This window comes from Salmo salar, chromosome 10, assembly GCF_965601325.2.
Source record: "Salmo salar chromosome 10, fSalSal1, whole genome shotgun sequence".
Taxonomy (NCBI): domain Eukaryota; kingdom Metazoa; phylum Chordata; class Actinopteri; order Salmoniformes; family Salmonidae; genus Salmo; species Salmo salar.
This window is the reverse complement of record NC_138300.1, coordinates 59481889-59502928: the sequence shown is the minus strand read 5'-3', so window position 1 is coordinate 59502928 and position 21040 is coordinate 59481889. Positions and strand designations below refer to the sequence as shown.

Below are 21040 nucleotides of genomic sequence, written 5' to 3'. Positions count from 1 at the left end.
TCCAAATCAGTCAGGTTTCAAGACTGGTCATTCAACTGAGACTGCTCTTCTCTGTGTCACGGAGGCTCTCCGCACTGCTAAAGCTAACTCTCTCTCCTCTGCTCTCATCCTCCTAGACCTATCTGCTGCCTTTGATACGTTGAACCATCAGATCCTCCTCTCCACCCTCTCCGAGTTGGGCATCTCCGGCGCGGCCCACGCTTGGATTGCGTCCTACCTGACAGGTCGCTCCTACCAGGTGGCGTGGCGAGAATCTGTCTCCGCACCATGCGCTCTCACCACTGGTGTCCCCCAGGGCTCTGTTCTAGGCCCTCTCCTATTCTCGCTATAAACCAAGTCACTTGGCTCTGTCATATCCTCACATGATCTCTCCTATCATTGCTATGCAGACGACACACAATTAATCTTCTCCTTTCCCCCTTCTGAAAACCAGGTGGCGAATCGCATCGCTGCATGTCTGGCAGACATATCAGTGTGGATGACGGATCACCACCTCAAGCTGAACCTCGGCAAGACGGAGCTGCTCTTCCTCCCGGGGAAGGACTGCCCGTTCCATGATCTCGCCATCACGGTTGACAACTCCATTGTGTCCTCCTCCCAGAGTGCTAAGAACCTTGGCGTGACCCTGGACAACACCCTGTCGTTCTCTACTAACATCAGGGCGGTGACCCAATCCTGTAGGTTCATGCTCTACAACATTCGCAGAGTATGACCCTGCCTCACACAGGAAGCGGCGCAGGTCCTAATCCAGGCACTTGTCATCTCCCGTCTGGATTACTGCAACTCGCTGTTGGCTGGGCTCCCTGCCTGTGCCATTAAACCCTATGTTCTCTCACGTCACCCCGCTCCTCCGCTCTCTCCACTGGCTTCCTGTTGAAGCTCGCATCCGCTACAAGACCATGGTGCTTGCCTACGGAGCTGTGAGGGGAACGGCACCTCCGTACCTTCAGGCTCTGATCAGGCCCTACACCCAAACAAGGGCACTGCGTTCATCCACCTCTGGCCTGCTCGCCTCCCTACCTCTGAGGAAGCACAGTTCCCGCTCAGCCCAGTCAAAACTGTTCGCTGCTCTGGCACCCCAATGGTGGAACAAGCTCCCTCACGACGCCAGGACAGCGGAGTCAATCACCACCTTCCGGAGACACCTGAAACCCCACCTCTTTAAGGAATACCTAGGATAGGATAAAGTAATCCTTCTAACCCCCCCCCCCCCCTTAAAAGATTTAAATGCACTATTGTAAAGTGGTTGTTCCACTGGATATCATAAGGTGAATCCACCAATTTGTAAGTCGCTCTGGATAAGAGCGTCTGCTAAATGACTTAAATGTAAATGTACATTTTTCTACATCGGACCGAATTGAGCCGGTCTGTCACAAAGGAGTAGTCTAGTTATAAAAAAAAAGGTCTGGTAAATTTCACTGAGCTCTCATGTTTATGATGAGAGCCCAGTAACATACAGACTCTGATCCCTTTAATCATAGGCTTTTTTTTCTTCATTTGTGATAAAGGACAGCTACATGATTTAATGAAAAGCAGCAAATAGACACAACATTGTTTTACATTGCTTAAACAAAAGACTCAGAAACAGGTAATATGCAACAGCTCGTTTCACAGTTTTCCCACCCAAACAGGCCAACAAAGGAAACTCGATGATGACGTTGTTGAGCAAAAAAGGTTTTGTTAAACAAAAAGACATGTAAGCAATAAAAACAGAGCTTGATAAGTCGTCTCTGGAAGGTGGTGAATCTTCACACACACACTAATACATTCTGTCCTCAGACCACACCTGTTCAGCTCAGCAGGCAATCTACTCCAAACATTTATTTAGTAAGCCTATAAGTTTATTTTAATTTTAAACGTCTTAATAACAATGATAGACTATAAAGTTAATGGAGTCTATATATATATATATATAATAAAATATATATAATATATAAAAATCATTAATTAAAGATCCAATTCCAAATCAAACTAGAATTGAAAATCCATTTGACGTTGAAACACACTTAAAACAATAAAATAAAAAAACAAACACAGCAATAAAATACATTTACATTTTAGTCATTTAGCAGACACTCTTATCCAGAGCGACTTACAGTAGTGAATGCATACATTTCATCAATTTTTTTCCCGTACTGGTCCCCCGTGGGAATCGAACCCACAACCCTGGCGTTGCAAACAGCATGCTCTACCAACTGAGCCACACGGGACCCGTGTGATACATCAAATTTTATCAAAAAACATAAAACACAAAGGGGCGTCATTGATTAAAGGCCAAGCTTAAAAGGCTGCTTGACAAAGATGGTGGATAAACTAAGAAGTCTTACACAGGCCGTTTACCATTGAAAGAATTGTCACAGTTCCGGTCTACTTAAGAAGGTGGGTCTCCCATAGATGCCAATCCGATAGCAGCTGGGTCTGGTCTACTTGTATATGAACCAGAGAGTGATGTCTCGCTTCCACTTCAATCTCTGCTGGAGCGAGGCACTTACAGTGCATTCAGGAAGTATTCAGACCCTTGACTTTTATCACATTTTGTTATGTTACAGCCTTATTGAACAATGTAATACAGTCACCATCCAGACAGACTGACAGGAACCTCTGACCTGGATGTAATACATCACCATCCAGACAGACTGACAGGAACCTCTGACTGGATGTAATACAGTCACCATCCAGACAGACTGACAGGAACCTCTGACCTGGATGTAATACAGTCACCATCCAGACAGACTGACAGGAACCTCTGACTGGATGTAATACAGTCACCATCCAGACAGACTGACAGGAACCTCTGACTGGATGTAATACAGTCACCATCCAGACAGACTGACAGGAACCTCTGACCTGGATGTAATACATCACCATCCTCTGGGATTGTGTGCTGTATCACCACCATCTCTCTACAACACTCCTACTCTACCCATTATCAGGCAGCATCCCCACTCACACCAGTTTGTGTTTGGTTATGCCGACCCTCGAGCTGAGGTGCTTCAGTCAGCATGTCTGTGTTGTTACTGCTTCGAGAACAAACTCTTTGATCTGGAGCAACCATCGGCTCAGACAAACAGCTTCAGTAGGTTTATTGGCTCCCTAACTAACATTATTCCATTCACTGTAATAAATGCATTCTCTGACTCGGAGCTACTCAGTAAATTCAGCCATTTTTGGGAGTTCCAAAATATTCTCTCCTGCCAGTGATGCAACAATGCCAATATGGCGATTTACAGTTACAGTTAGCTGGCGTTCTAAACCCTACTGTTTCCATTCCCCTTTAGGACATGAAGGTCAGTCAATACGGAACATTTCAAGAACTTTGAACGTTTCTTCAAGTGCAGTCGCAAAAACCATCAAGCACTACGATGAAACTGGCTCTCATGAGGACCGCCACAGGAAAGGAAGACCCAGAGGTACCTCTGCTGCAGAGGATAAGTTCATTAGAGTTACCAGCCTCAGATTGCAGCCCAAATAAATGCTTCACAGAGTTCAAGTAACAGACATCTCAACATCAACTGGTCAGAGGAGACTGTGTGAATCAGGCCTTCATGGTCGAATTGCTGCAAAGAAACCACTACTAAAGGACACCGATAATAAGAAGAGACTTGCTTGAGCCAAGAAACACGAGCAATGGACATTAGACCGGTGGAAATCTGTCCTTTGGTCTGATAAGTCCCAATTTCAGATTTTTGGTTCCAAACGCTGTGTCATTATGAGACGCAGAGTAGGTGAACGGATTATCTCTGCATGTGTTGTTCCCACCGTGAAGCATGGAGGTGGAGGTGTGATGGTGCTTTGCTGGTGACACTGTCTGTGATTTATTTTGAATTCAAGATACACTTAACCAGCATGGCTACCACAGCATTCTGCAGCGATATGCCATCCCATCTGGATTGAGCTTAGTGGGACTATCATTTGTTTTCCAACAGGACAATGACCCAACACACCTCCAAGCTGTGTAAGGGCTATTTGACCAAGGAGAGTGATGGAGTGCCACATCAGATGACCTCGACCTCAACCCATTTGAGATGGTTTGGGATGAGTTGGACTGCAGAGTGAAGGAAAAGCAGCCAACAAGTGCTCAGCATATGTGGGAACTCCTTCAAGACTGTTGGGAAAGCATTCCAGGTGAAGTTGGTTGAGAGAATGACAAGAGTTTGCAAAGCTTTCATCAAGGCAAAGGGTGACTACTTTGAAGAATCTCCAATATATAATATATTTTGATTTGTTTAACACTTTTTTTGGTTACTAAATGATTCCATATGTGTTATTTCATAGTTGTAATGTCTTCACTATTATTCTACAATGTAGAAAATAGTAAAAATAAAGAAAAACTTGAATGAGTAGGTGTGTCCAAATGTTTTGACTGGTACTGTATATACTTTTTAAATATGTTTTATTTAAATATTTTTCACAAAAGTAATGCAGTGGGCCTTTCAAAGTCCTGTAACTACTTTCCGCAGCTATGCCTTAGGTGTGTCCACATTTTTAATTGTATGTGTGGGGTACAGAGATGAGGTAGTCATTCAGAAATCATGTTAAACACTAGTATTGCACACAGAGTGAATCAATGCAATTCATTATGTGACTTGTTAAGCACATTTTAACTCCTAAACTTATTTATGCTAGCCATTGAATACTTATTGACTCAAGACATTTCAGCTTTTAATTTTTTATTCATTTGTAAACATTTAAAAAAAAATAATAATTCCACTTCAATTTTAAATTTAGGCTGTAACACAACACAGTTCGGAAAAAGTCAAGGGGTGTGAACACTTTCTGAAGGCACTGTAAATATACCAAGAAAATCTGTGAGATACACTTTCTTATATCGACTTGTATTTTAAAAAGTTTTTATACTAATTCTGCTAATTAGAAGCTAATTTCTGTGAGGCTGGCTCTCTGTCTGTGTTGAAAAAAAGAGTCTACATTGAAATCCCACTGAACATAGCCTGGTCTCAGATCTGTTGGTGTTATTTCCTACTCCATTGCTGTCCTTATTTGGCACGACAATGAGTGACAACTAGCTGGCATGATAGCACAAACAGACTGTCAGTCAGGCTAAATAGAACAGGTTTGTCACTACTGAACAGTCAGACAGTCAATCAGTCAGGCAGGCAGGCAGGCAGGCAGTCAGTCAGTCAGTCAGTCAGTCAGTCAGTCAGTCAGTCAGCTAGTCAGTCAGTCAAACAGTCAGACAGTCAGTCAAACAGTCAGACAGTCAGTCAGACAGACAGACAGACAGACAGTCAGGCAGACAGTCAGTCAGTCAGTCAGACAGTCAGTCTCTTCTCCCAACAAGATCTCACGGTCTCACTGCAGAATTAGACTTTTATCCACATCCTCCATATTACACATTTCAGAGTTGCTCCAAACGTACATTTTCAAAGTTAAGGGTTAAGTTTAGTCACTCATTCCGAATGATAAAAGTAAAGGTTAAGGTTTGGGACAGGGTTTAAACATTAAGTTTAAGCACTTTTTCCAAATAAGGTATTGGGTTAAGGTTTGGGATAGGGTTAACCCCTTAAGGTCTAAGGGCCCGGGGCTTGGGTTTCTTCTATTCTAATATATGGAATTGTTTTAAGATGGTCATATGGAATTGTTTTAAGATGGTCATATGGAATTGTTTTAAGATGGTCATACCAATGATTATTAGGCAATTTTAATTTTAGGACCACTGTAAGTATAACATTTAAAAAAATCATAACTAACAATTATTTGACATCGTGTTCGTGAGACTCTCATCTTTCCATAAAGGGTCAAATTCGTTTGCACGCCAAACCGTTCAGACGCTACAGATGTCTCCTGGTCTGACAGACTCCACTGTAGCTCTGCCACCTTTCACCACAGATGCGTAAGGGCGACATCGGCAGATGTAGTGGATTGAGACGCAAAACAAAAACAACAACATATGTCTAGCTTAAACAGACAGATTTGTTTATTATGTTAATTAGATTTTGGCTGGGGGGCACAGACATCAACTGTAGGTTTAAACACTGTGGTGAAACAGGCCAGAGGCAGTCAGTCAGTCCCAAACGGCACTCTATTCCTTATGTAGTGAAATAGTGTGCATCAGAGCCCTATAGGCCCGTTATGGCCTCTATAGGGAACAGGGAACAATTTGGGCCACATCCAAGGAGGAACAGAAAAGTCATCAGGAGCACATCGGAAATAAATGACTTGGTTATCTTGACATAGGCCTACTGCTGCTTAACGTATACTGTAGGTGACAACGTCAGATGCCAAGTCAGGAGACAGACTGACCCGCCAGTCTAGCTAGACTCAATCAACTACAAGGCAACAGCAGTAACGCTGAGGCCATGGAAGTAGAGGTTTATCTGGACTGTACGTCTCTCTGAATAACAGTGTCTGCTAAATGACTACAAGGGAAACACGTACATTTGGAGATTATACATGAACAACGAGAATACAGTTGTAAGGATAAGACATCAGGGCCCTCCTCTTCAGTGCTGCTTGTACTGAGACTGTCATCATTTCAGGAACATCGCATCGTTGTTTATCCCTTGTTTAGTAATTTCATAATATTTATATTTTTTCAGAATGTTCATAGGTGTATGTATACATATGTGTGTATGTCTCTTTATGTGTGTGTGCCTCTCTCTCTATATATATATGTGTGTGTGTGTGTGTGCTGAAGTCAGCCAGCCAGGCAGTAGGCAGGGCTAGGGGAGCAGCTAGCGGGGAGCAGCTAGCGGGGAGCAGCTAGCGGGGAGCAGCTAGCGGGGAGCAGCTAGCGGGGAACAGCTAGCGGGGAGCAGCTAGCGGGGAGCAGCTAGCGGGGAGCAGCTAGCGGGGAACAGCAGGGTATCTGGGGTTCAGAGGTCAGTGGTGGATTTGAAGGTCAGGTCCTGGATACGGCTGGTGTTACAGCTCTTACAGAGGACATGGCCGTCCAGAGGGTAACAGCCCTGGTTGTCCCCTTCAGACAGCAGAGAGCCACAGTCCTGAAGAGAGACACACACACACACACAATGTCATGATATGGTCACACACACAACGATACTGGTCTACACGCGTGCGCACACACACACACACACACACACATACACATACACACACACACACACACACACACACACACACACACACACACACACACACATCAGTGTTTTGGTAGTCTCTGTGCATGGCTTGGCTAAGATGCACACAGGGAACAAAGCTATTTTCAGCTAGTAGAGGGGAGACCATAAAGGATGGCTGGAAATAGATCCCGCCTCAATGCTTTATCATACATTATACATGGAGGTGAGGACTATCATACATTATACATGGAGGTGAGGACTTTATCATTTACATTTACATTTAAGTCATTTAGCAGACGCTCTTATCCAGAGCGACTTACAAATTGGTGCATTCACCTTATGATATCCAGTGGAACAACCACTTTACAATAGTGCATCTAAATCTTTTAAGGGGGGTTAGAAGGATTACTTTATCCTATCCCTATCATACATTATACATGGAGGTTAGGACTTTATCATACATTATACATGGAGGTGAGGACTTAATCAAACATTATATATGGAGGTTAGGACTTTATCATACATTATTTATGGAGGTGAGGACTATCATACATTATATATGGAGGTGAGGACTTTATCAAACATTATATATGGAGGTTAGGACTTTATCATACATTATTTATGGAGGTGAGGACTATCATACATTATATATGGAGGTGAGGACTTTATCATACATTATATATGGAGGTGAGGACTATCATACATTATACATGGAGGTGAGGACTTTATCATACATTATATATGGAGGTTAGGACTTTATCATACATTATATATGGAGGTTAGGACTATCATACATTATATATGGAGGTGAGGATAGACATACTGACAGAGTACTGTAAAAAAAAAACACACACCTCAGAGGTAACACTGTATAGTAGATACACAACTCACAGAGGTAACACTATAGATACACACCTCAGAGGTAACACTGTAGAGTAGATACACACCTCACAGAGGTAACACTGAATAGTAGATACACAACTCACAGAAGTAACACTGTAGATACACACCTCACAGAGGTAACACTGTAGAGTAGATACACACCTCACAGAGGTAACACTATAAAGTAGATACACATCTCACAGAGGTAACACTATAGATACACACCTCACAGAGGTAACACTATAAAGTAGATACACAACTCAGAGGTAACACTATAGATACACACCTCACAGAGGTAACACTGTAGAGTAGATACACACCTCACAGAGGTAACACTATAGATACACAACTCACAGAGGTAACACTATAGATAAACAACTCACAGCGGTAACACTGAAGAGTAGATACACACCTCACAGAGGTAACACTGTATAGTAGATACACAACTCACAGAGGTAACACTATAGATACACACCTCACAGAGGTAACACTGTAGAGTAGATACACACCTCACAGAGGTAACACTATAGATACACAACTCACAGAGGTAACACTATAGATACACAACTCACAGCGGTAACACTGTAGAGTAGATACACACCTCACAGAGGTAACACTGAAGAGTAGATACACACCTCACAGAGGTAACACTGTATAGTAGATACACAACTCACAGAGATAACACTATAGATACACACCTCACAGAGGTAACACTGTAGAGTAGATACACACCTCACAGAGGTAACACTATAAAGTAGATACACAACTCACAGAGATAACACTATAGATACACACCTCACAGAGGTAACACTGTATAATAGATACACAACTCACAGAGGTAACACTATAGATACACACCTAACAGAGGTAACACTGTAGAGTAGATACACACCTCACAATGGTAAAACTATAAATTAGATACACACCTCACAGAGGTAACACTATAGATACACACCTCACAGAGGTAACACTGTAGAGTAGATACACAACTCACAGAGGTGACACTATAGATACACACCTCACAGAGGTAACACTGTAGAGTAGATACACACCTCACAGAGGTAACACTATAAAGTAGATACACAACTCACAGAGGTAACACTATAGATACACACCTCACAGAGGTAACACTGTAGAGTAGATACACACCTCACAGAGGTAACACTATAGATACACAACTCACAGAGGTAACACTATAGATACACAACTCACAGCGGTAACACTGTAGAGTAGATACACACCTCACAGAGGTAACACTGAAGAGTAGATACACACCTCACAGAGGTAACACTGTATAGTAGATACACAACTCACAGAGGTAACACTATAGATACACACCTCACAGAGGTAACACTGTAGAGTAGATACACACCTCACAGAGGTAACACTATAAAGTAGATACACAACTCACAGAGATAACACTGTAGATACACACCTCACAGAGGTAACACTGTATAATAGATACACAACTCACAGAGGTAACACTATAGATACACACCTCACAGAGGTAACACTGTAGAGTAGATACACACCTCACAATGGTAAAACTATAAAGTAGATACACACCTCACAGAGGTAACACTATAGATACACACCTCACAGAGGTAACACTGTAGAGTAGATACACAACTCACAGAGGTGACACTATAGATACACACCTCACAGAGGTAACACTGTAGAGTAGATACACACCTCACAGAGGTAACACTATAAAGTAGATACACAACTCACAGAGGTAAACTGTAGAGTAGATACACACCTCACAGAGGTAACACTATATAGTAGATACACACCTCACAGAGGTAACACTGTATAGTAAATACACACCTCAGAGTTAACACTGTAGAGTAGATACACACCTCACAGAGGTAACACTATAGATACACAACTCACAGAGGTAACACTGTATAGTAGATACACACCTCACAGAGGTAACACCGTAGATACAAACCTCACAAAGGTAACACTGTATAGTAGATACACACCTCACAGAAGTAACACTGTATAGTAGATACACACCTCACAGAGGTAACACTGTAGATACACACCTCACAGAGGTAACACTATAGATACACACCTCACAGAGGTAACACTGTATAGTAGATACACACCTCACAGAGGTAACACTATAGATACACACCTCACAGAGGTAACACTGTATAGTAGATATACACCTCACAAAGGTAACACTATAGATACACAACTCACAGAGGTAACACTATAGATACACAACTCACAGAGGTAACACTGTAGAATAGATACACACCTCACAGAGGTAACACTATAGATACACACCTCACAGAGGTAACACTGTAGAGTAGATACACACCTCACAGAGGTAACAATATAAAGTAGATACACAACTCACAGAGGTAACACTATAGATACACACCTCACAGAGGTAACACTGTAGAGTAGATACACACCTCACAGAGGTAACACTATATAGTAGATACACACCTCACAGAGGTAACACGGTATAGTAAATACACACCTCACAGAGGTAACACTATAGATACACAACTCACAGAGGTAACACTGTATAGTAGATACACACCTCACAGAGGTAACACCGTAGATACACATCTCACAGAGGTAACACTGTATAGTAGATACACACCTCACAGAAGTAACACTGTATAGTAGATACACACCTCACAGAGGTAACACTGTAGATACACACCTCACAGAGGTAACACTATATATACACACCTCACAGAGGTAACACTGTATAGTAGATACACACCACACAGAGGTAACACTATAGATACACACCTCACAGAGGTAACACTGTAAAGTAGATACACACCTCACAGAGGTAACACTATAGATACACACCTCACAGAGGTAACACTGTAGAGTAGATACACACCTCACAGAGGTAACACTATAAGGTAGATACACAACTCACAGAGGTAACACTATAGATACACACCTCACAGAGGTAACACTGTATAGTAGATACACACCTCACAGAGGTAACACTATAGATACACACCTCACAGAGGTAACACTGTATAGTAGATATACACCTCACAGAGGTAACACTATAGATACACACCTCACAGAGGTAACACTGTATAGTAGATACACACCTCAAAGAGGTAACACTATATAGTAGATACACACCTCACAGAGGTAACACTGTAAAGAAGATACACACATCACAGAGGTAACACTGTAAAGTAGATACACACCTCACAGAGGTAACACTGTAAAGAAGATACACACGTCACAGAGGTAACACTGTATAGTAGATATACACCTCACAGAGGTAACACTATAGATACACAACTCACAGAGGTAACACTATAGATACACACCTCACAGAGGTAACACTGTAAAGTAGATACACACCTCACAGAGGTAACACTATAGATACACACCTCACAGAGGTAACACTGTAGAGTAGATACAAACCTCACAGAGGTAACACTATAAGGTAGATATACAACTCACAGAGGTAACACTATAGATACACACCTCACAGAGGGAACACTGTATAGTAGATACACACCTCACAGAGGTAACACTGTATAGTAGATATACACCTCACAGAGGTAACACTATAGATACACAACTCACAGAGGTAACACTATAGATACACACCTCACAGAGGTAACACTGTAAAGTAGATAAACACCTCACAGAGGTAACACTATAGATACACACCTCACAGAGGTAACACTGTAGAGTAGATACACACCTCACAGAGGTAACACTGTATAGTAGATACACACCTCACATAGGTAACACTATATAGTAGATACACACCTCACAGAGGTAACACTGTAAAGAAGATACACACATCACAGAGGTAACACTGTAAAGTAGATACACACATCACAGATGTAACACTGTAGACACACACCTCACAGAGGTAACACTGTAGATACACACCTCAGAGGTAACATTGTATAGTAGATATACACCTCACAGAGGTAACACTATAGATACAGAACTCACAGAGGTAACAATATAGATACACAACTCACAGAGGTAACACTGTATAGTAGATACACACCTCACAGAGGTAACACTGTAGATACACATCTCACAGAGGTAACACTGTATAGTAGATACACACCTCACAGAAGTAACGCTGTATAGTAGATACACACCTCACAGAGGTAACACTGTAGATACACACCTCACAGAGGTAACACTATAGATACACACCTCACAGAGGTAACACTGTATAGTAGATACACACCTCACAGAGGTAACACTATAGATACACACCTTACAGAGGTAACACTGTATAGTAGATATACACCTCACAGAGGTAACACTATAGATACACAACTCACAGAGGTAACACTATAGATACACACCTCACAGAGGTAACACTGTAAAGTAGATACACACCTCACAGAGGTAACTCTATAGATACACACCTCACAGAGGTAACACTGTAGAGTAGATACACACCTCACAGAGGTAACACTATAAGGTAGATACACAACTCACAGAGGTAACACTATAGATACACACCTCAAAGAGGTAACACTGTATAGTAGATACACACCTCACAGAGGTAACACTATAGATACACACCTCACAGAGGTAACACTGTATAGTAGATATACACCTCACAGAGGTAACACTATAGATACACAACTCACAGAGGTAACACTATAGATACACACCTCACAGAGGTAACACTGTATAGTAGATACACACCTCACAGAGGTAACACTATATAGTAGATACACACCTCACAGAGGTAACACTGTAAAGTAGATACACACCTCACAGAGGTAACACTATATAGTAGATACACACCTCACAGAGGTAACACTGTAAAGAAGATACACACATCACAGAGGTAACAATGTAAAGTAGATACACACATCACAGAGGTAACACTGTAGACACACACCTCACAGAGGTAACACTGTAGACACACACCTCACAGAGGTAACACTGTAGATACACACCTCACAGAGGTAACACTGTATAGTAGATATACACCTCACAGAGGTAACACTATAGATACACAACTCACAGAGGTAACAATATAGATACACAACTCACAGCGGTAACACTGTAAAGTAGATACACACCTCACAGAGGTAACACTACAGATACACAACTCACAGAGGTAACACTATAGATACACACCTCACAGAGGTAACACTGTAAAGTAGATACACACCTCACAGAGGTAACACTATAGATACACACCTCACAGAGGTAACACTGTAGAGTAGATACACACCTCACAGAGGTAACACTATAAAGTAGATACACAACTCGCAGAGGTAACACTATAGATACACAACTCACAGAGGTAACAATATAGATACACAACTCACAGCGGTAACACTGTAAAGTAGATACACACCTCACAGAGGTAACACTACAGATACACAACTCACAGAGGTAACACTATAGATACACACCTCACAGAGGTAACACTGTAAAGTAGATACACACCTCACAGAGGTAACACTATACAGTAGATACACACCTCACAGAGGTAACACTGTAAAGAAGATACACACATCACAGAGGTAACACTGTAAAGTAGATACACACATCACAGAGGTAACACTGTAGACACACACCTCACAGAGGTAATACTGTAGATACACACCTCACAGAGTTAACACTGTATAGTAGATATACACCTCACAGAGGTAACACTATAGATACACAACTCACAGAGGTAACAATATAGATACACATCTCACAGAGGTAACACTGTATAGTAGATACACACCTCACAGAAGTAACACTGTATAGTAGATACACACCTCACAGAGGTAACACTGTAGATACACACCTCACAGAGGTAACACTATAGATACACACCTCACAGAGGTAACACTGTATAGTAGATACACACCTCACAGAGGTAACACTATAGATACAAACCTCACAGAGGTAACACTGTAGAGTAGATACACACCTCACAGAGGTAACACTATATAGTAGATACACACCTCACAGAGGTAACACGGTATAGTAAATACACACCTCACAGAGGTAACACTATAGATACACAACTCACAGAGGTAACACTGTATAGTAGATACACACCTCACAGAGGTAACACCGTAGATACACATCTCACAGAGGTAACACTGTATAGTAGATACACACCTCACAGAAGTAACACTGTATAGTAGATACACACCTCACAGAGGTAACACTGTAGATACACACCTCACAGAGGTAACACTATAGATACACACCTCACAGAGGTAACACTGTATAGTAGATACACACCTCACAGAGGTAACACTATAGATACACACCTCACAGAGGTAACACTGTAAAGTAGATACACACCTCACAGAGGTAACACTATAGATACACACCTCACAGAGGTAACACTGTAGAGTAGATACACACCTCACAGAGGTAACACTATAAGGTAGATACACAACTCACAGAGGTAACACTATAGATACACACCTCACAGAGGTAACACTGTATAGTAGATACACACCTCACAGAGGTAACACTATAGATACACACCTCACAGAGGTAACACTGTATAGTAGATATACACCTCACAGAGGTAACACTATAGATACACAACTCACAGAGGTAACACTGTAGTAGATACACACCTCACAGAGGTAACACTATAGATACACACCTCACAGAGGTAACACTGTAGAGTAGATACACACCTCACAGAGGTAACACTTAAAGTAGATACACAACTCACAGAGGTAACACTATAGATACACACCTCACAGAGGTAACACTGTAGAGTAGATACACACCTCACAGAGGTAACACTATATAGTAGATACACACCTCACAGAGGTAACACGGTATAGTAGATACACACCTCACAGAGGTAACACTATAGATACACAACTCACAGAGGTAACACTGTAGATACACACCTCACAGAGGTAACACCGTAGATACACATCTCACAGAGGTAACACTGTATAGTAGATACACACCTCACAGAGGTAACACTGTAGATACACACCTCACAGAGGTAACACTATAGATACACACCTCACAGAGGTAACACTGTATAGTAGATACACACCTCACAGAGGTAACACTATAGATACACACCTCACAGAGGTAACACTGTAAAGTAGATACACACCTCACAGAGGTAACACTATAGATACACACCTCACAGAGGTAACACTGTAGAGTAGATACACACCTCACAGAGGTAACACTATAAGGTAGATACACAACTCACAGAGGTAACACTATAGATACACACCTCACAGAGGTAACACTGTATAGTAGATACACACCTCACAGAGGTAACACTATAGATACACACCTCACAGAGGTAACACTGTATAGTAGATATACACCTCACAGAGGTAACACTATAGATACACACCTCACAGAGGTAACACTGTATAGTAGATACACACCTCACAGAGGTAACACTATATAGTAGATACACACCTCACAGAGGTAACACTGTAAAGAAGATACACACATCACAGAGGTAACACTGTAAAGTAGATACACACCTCACAGAGGTAACACTGTAAGAGATACACACCTCACAGAGGTAACACTGTATAGTAGATACACACCTCACAGAGGTAACACTGTAAAGTAGATACACACCTCACAGAGGTAACACTGTAAGTAGATACACACCTCACAGAGGTAACACTGTAGATACACACCTCACAGAGGTAACACTGTAGATACACACCTCACAGAGGTAACACTGTATAGTAGATATACACCTCACAGAGGTAACACTATAGATACACAACTCACAGAGGTAACACTATAGATACACACCTCACAGAGGTAACACTGTATAGTAGATACACACCTCACAGAGGTAACACTATAGATACACACCTCACAGAGGTAACACTGTAGAGTAGATACACACCTCACAGAGGTAACACTTAAGTAGATACACACCTCACAGAGGTAACACTATAGATACACACCTCACAGAGGTAACACTGTAAGAGATACACACCTCACAGAGGTAACACTATAGATACACACCTCACAGAGGTAACACTGTAATAGTAGATATACACCTCACAGAGGTAACACTATAGATACACAACTCACAGAGGTAACAATATAGATACACAACTCACAGAGGTAACACTGTATAGTAGATACACACCTCACAGAGGTAACACTGTAGATACACATCTCACAGAGGTAACACTGTATAGTAGATACACACCTCACAGAAGTAACACTGTATAGTAGATACACACCTCACAGAGGTAACACTGTAGATACACACCTCACAGAGGTAACACTATAGATACACACCTCACAGAGGTAACACTGTATAGTAGATACACACCTCACAGAGGTAACACTATAGATACACACCTCACAGAGGTAACACTGTATAGTAGATATACACCTCACAGAGGTAACACTATAGATACACAACTCACAGAGGTAACACTATAGATACACACCTCACAGAGGTAACACTGTAAAGTAGATACACACCTCACAGAGGTAACTCTATAGATACACACCTCACAGAGGTAACACTGTAGAGTAGATACACACCTCACAGAGGTAACACTATAAGGTAGATACACAACTCACAGAGGTAACACTATAGATACACACCTCACAGAGGTAACACTGTATAGTAGATACACACCTCACAGAGGTAACACTATAGATACACACCTCACAGAGGTAACACTGTATAGTAGATATACACCTCACAGAGGTAACACTATAGATACACAACTCACAGAGGTAACACTATAGATACACACCTCACAGAGGTAACACTGTATAGTAGATACACACCTCACAGAGGTAACACTATATAGTAGATACACACCTCACAGAGGTAACACTGTAAAGTAGATACACACCTCACAGAGGTAACACTATATAGTAGATACACACCTCACAGAGGTAACACTGTAAAGAAGATACACACATCACAGAGGTAACACTGTAAAGTAGATACACACATCACAGAGGTAACACTGTAGACACACACCTCACAGAGGTAACACTGTAGACACACACCTCACAGAGGTAACACTGTAGATACACAACTCACAGAGGTAACACTGTATAGTAGATATACACCTCACAGAGGTAACACTATAGATACACAACTCACAGAGGTAACAATATAGATACACAACTCACAGCGGTAACACTGTAAAGTAGATACACACCTCACAGAGGTAACACTATAGATACACTCCTCTCAGAGGTAACACTGTAGAGTAGATACACACCTCACAGAGGGAACACTATAAAGTAGATACACAACTCGCAGAGGTAACACTATAGATACACACCTCACAGAGGTAATACTGTATAGTAGATACACACCTCACAGAGGTAACACTATAGATACACACCTCACAGAGATAACACTGTATAGTAGATATACACCTCACAGAGGTAACACTATAGATACACAACTCACAGAGGTAACACTATAGATACACACCTCACAGAGGTAACACTGTAAAGTAGATACACACCTCACAGAGGTAACACTATAGATACACACCTCACAGAGGTAACACTGTAGAGTAGATACAAACCTCACAGAGGTAACACTATAAGGTAGATACACAACTCACAGAGGTAACACTATAGATACACACCTCACAGAGGGAACACTGTATAGTAGATACACACCTCACAGAGGTAACACTGTATAGTAGATACACACCTCACATAGGTAACACTATATAGTAGATACACACCTCACAGAGGTAACACTGTAAAGAAGATACACACATCACAGAGGTAACACTGTAAAGTAGATACACACATCACAGATGTAACACTGTAGACACACACCTCACAGAGGTAACACTGTAGATACACACCTCAGAGGTAACACTGTATAGTAGATAAACACCTCACAGAGGTAACACTATAGATACAGAACTCACAGAGGTAACAATATAGATACACAACTCACAGAGGTAACACTGTATAGTAGATACACACCTCACAGAGGTAACACTGTAGATACACATCTCACAGAGGTAACACTGTATAGTAGATACACACCTCACAGAAGTAACACTGTATAGTAGATATACACCTCACAGAGGTAACACTATAGATACACAACTCACAGAGGTAACACTATAGATACACACCTCACAGAGGTAACACTGTAAAGTAGATACACACCTCACAGAGGTAACACTGTAGAGTAGATACACACCTCACAGAGGTAACACTATAAGGTAGATACACAACTCACAGAGGTAACACTATAGATACACACCTCACAGAGGTAACACTGTATAGTAGATACACACCTCACAGAGGTAACACTATAGATACACACCTCACAGAGGTAACACTGTATAGTAGATATACACCTCACAGAGGTAACACTATAGATACACAACTCACAGAGGTAACACTATAGATACACACCTCACAGAGGTAACACTGTATAGTAGATACACACCTCACAGAGGTAACACTATATAGTAGATACACACCTCACAGAGGTAACACTGTAAAGTAGATACACACCTCACAGAGGTAACACTATATAGTAGATACACACCTCACAGAGGTAACACTGTAAAGAAGATACACACTCACAGAGGTAACACTGTAAAGTAGATACACACATCACAGAGGTAACACTGTAGACACACACCTCACAGAGGTAACACTGTAGACACACACCTCACAGAGGTAACACTGTAGATACACACCTCACAGAGGTAACACTGTATAGTAGATATACACCTCACAGAGGTAACACTATAGATACACAACTCACAGAGGTAACAATATAGATACACAACTCACAGCGGTAACACTGTAAAGTAGATACACACCTCACAGAGGTAACACTGTAGATACACATCTCACAGAGGTAACACTGTATAGTAGATACACACCTCACAGAAGTAACACTGTATAGTAGATATACACCTCACAGAGGTAACACTATAGATACACAACTCACAGAGGTAACACTATAGATACACACCTCACAGAGGTAACACTGTAAAGTAGATACACACCTCACAGAGGTAACTCTATAGATACACACCTCACAGAGGTAACACTGTAGAGTAGATACACACCTCACAGAGGTAACACTATAAGGTAGATACACAACTCACAGAGGTAACACTATAGATACACACCTCACAGAGGTAACACTGTATAATAGATACACACCTCACAGAGGTAATACTATAGATACACACCTCACAGAGGTAACACTGTATAGTAGATATACACCTCACAGAGGTAACACTATAGATACACAACTCACAGAGGTAACACTATAGATACACACCTCACAGAGGTAACACTGTATAGTAGATACACACCTCACAGAGGTAACACTGTAGACACACACCTCACAGAGGTAACACTGTAGATACACACCTCACAGAGGTAACACTGTATAGTAGATATACACCTCACAGAGGTAACACTATAGATACACAACTCACAGAGGTAACAATATAGATACACAACTCACAGCGGTAACACTGTAAAGTAGATACACACCTCACAGAGGTAACACTGTAGATACACATCTCACAGAGGTAACACTGTATAGTAGATACACACCTCACAGAAGTAACACTGTATAGTAGATATACACCTCACAGAGGTAACACTATAGATACACAACTCACAGAGGTAACACTATAGATACACACCTCACAGAGGTAACACTGTAAAGTAGATACACACCTCACAGAGGTAACTCTATAGATACACACCTCACAGAGGTAACACTGTAGAGTAGATACACACCTCACAGAGGTAACACTATAAGGTAGATACACAACTCACAGAGGTAATACTATAGATACACACCTCACAGAGGTAACACTGTATAATAGATACACACCTCACAGAGGTAATACTATAGATACACACCTCACAGAGGTAACACTGTATAGTAGATATACACCTCACAGAGGTAACACTATAGATACACAACTCACAGAGGTAACACTATAGATACACACCTCACAGAGGTAACACTGTATAGTAGATACACACCTCACAGAGGTAACACTATATAGTAGATACACACCTCACAGAGGTAACACTGTAAAGTAGATACACACCTCACAGAGGTATCACTATATAGTAGATACACACCTCACAGAGGTAACACTGTAAAGAAGATACACACTCACAGAGGTAACACTGTAAAGTAGATACACACATCACAGAGGTAACACTGTAGACACACACCTCACAGAGGTAACACTGTAGACACACACCTCACAGAGGTAACACTGTAGATACACACCTCACAGAGGTAACACTGTATAGTAGATATACACCTCACAGAGGTAACACTATAGATACACACCTCACAGAGGTAACACTGTATAATAGATACACACCTCACAGAGGTAATACTATAGATACACACCTCACAGAGGTAACACTGTATAGTAGATATACACCTCACAGAGGTAACACTATAGATACACAACTCACAGAGGTAACACTATAGATACACACCTCACAGAGGTAACACTGTATAGTAGATACACACCTCACAGTGGTAACACTATATAGTAGATACACACCTCACAGAGGTAACACTGTAAAGTAGATACACACCTCACAGAGGTATCACTATATAGTAGATACACACCTCACAGAGGTAACACTACAGATACACAACTCACAGAGGTAACACTGTATAGTAGATATACACCTCACAGAGGTAACACTATAGATACACAACTCACAGAGGTAACACTATAGATACACACCTCACAGAGGTAACACTGTAAAGTAGATACACACCTCACAGAGGTAACTCTATAGATACACACCTCACAGAGGTAACACTGTAGAGTAGATACACACCTCACAGAGGTAACACTATAAGGTAGATACACAACTCACGGAGGTAACACTATAGATACACACCTCACAGAGGTAACACTGTATAGTAGATACACACCTCACAGAGGTAACACTATAGATACACACCTCACAGAGGTAACACTGTATAGTAGATATACACCTCACAGAGGTAACACTATAGATACACAACTCACAGAGGTAACACTATAGATACACACCTCACAGAGGTAACACTGTATAGTAGATACACACCTCACAGAGGTAACACTATATAGTAGATACACACCTCACAGAGGTAACACTGT

General features: G+C 41.4%; 1 protein-coding gene across 1 annotated transcript in view; it reads right to left on the bottom strand.

Moving 5' to 3' along the window:
- Positions 1-5913: 5913 nt before the first annotated feature.
- The window catches only part of LOC106560617 (lipoma-preferred partner homolog), a 515165-nt gene continuing 500038 nt past the window's right edge, over positions 5914-21040 (bottom strand). Inside the window, exon 15 of the mRNA XM_045687983.2 lies at positions 5914-6962. Within this exon, the coding sequence (XP_045543939.1) occupies positions 6834-6962 (129 nt within the window). The 3' untranslated portion in view covers positions 5914-6833. The remainder of the gene's footprint in view (positions 6963-21040) is intronic.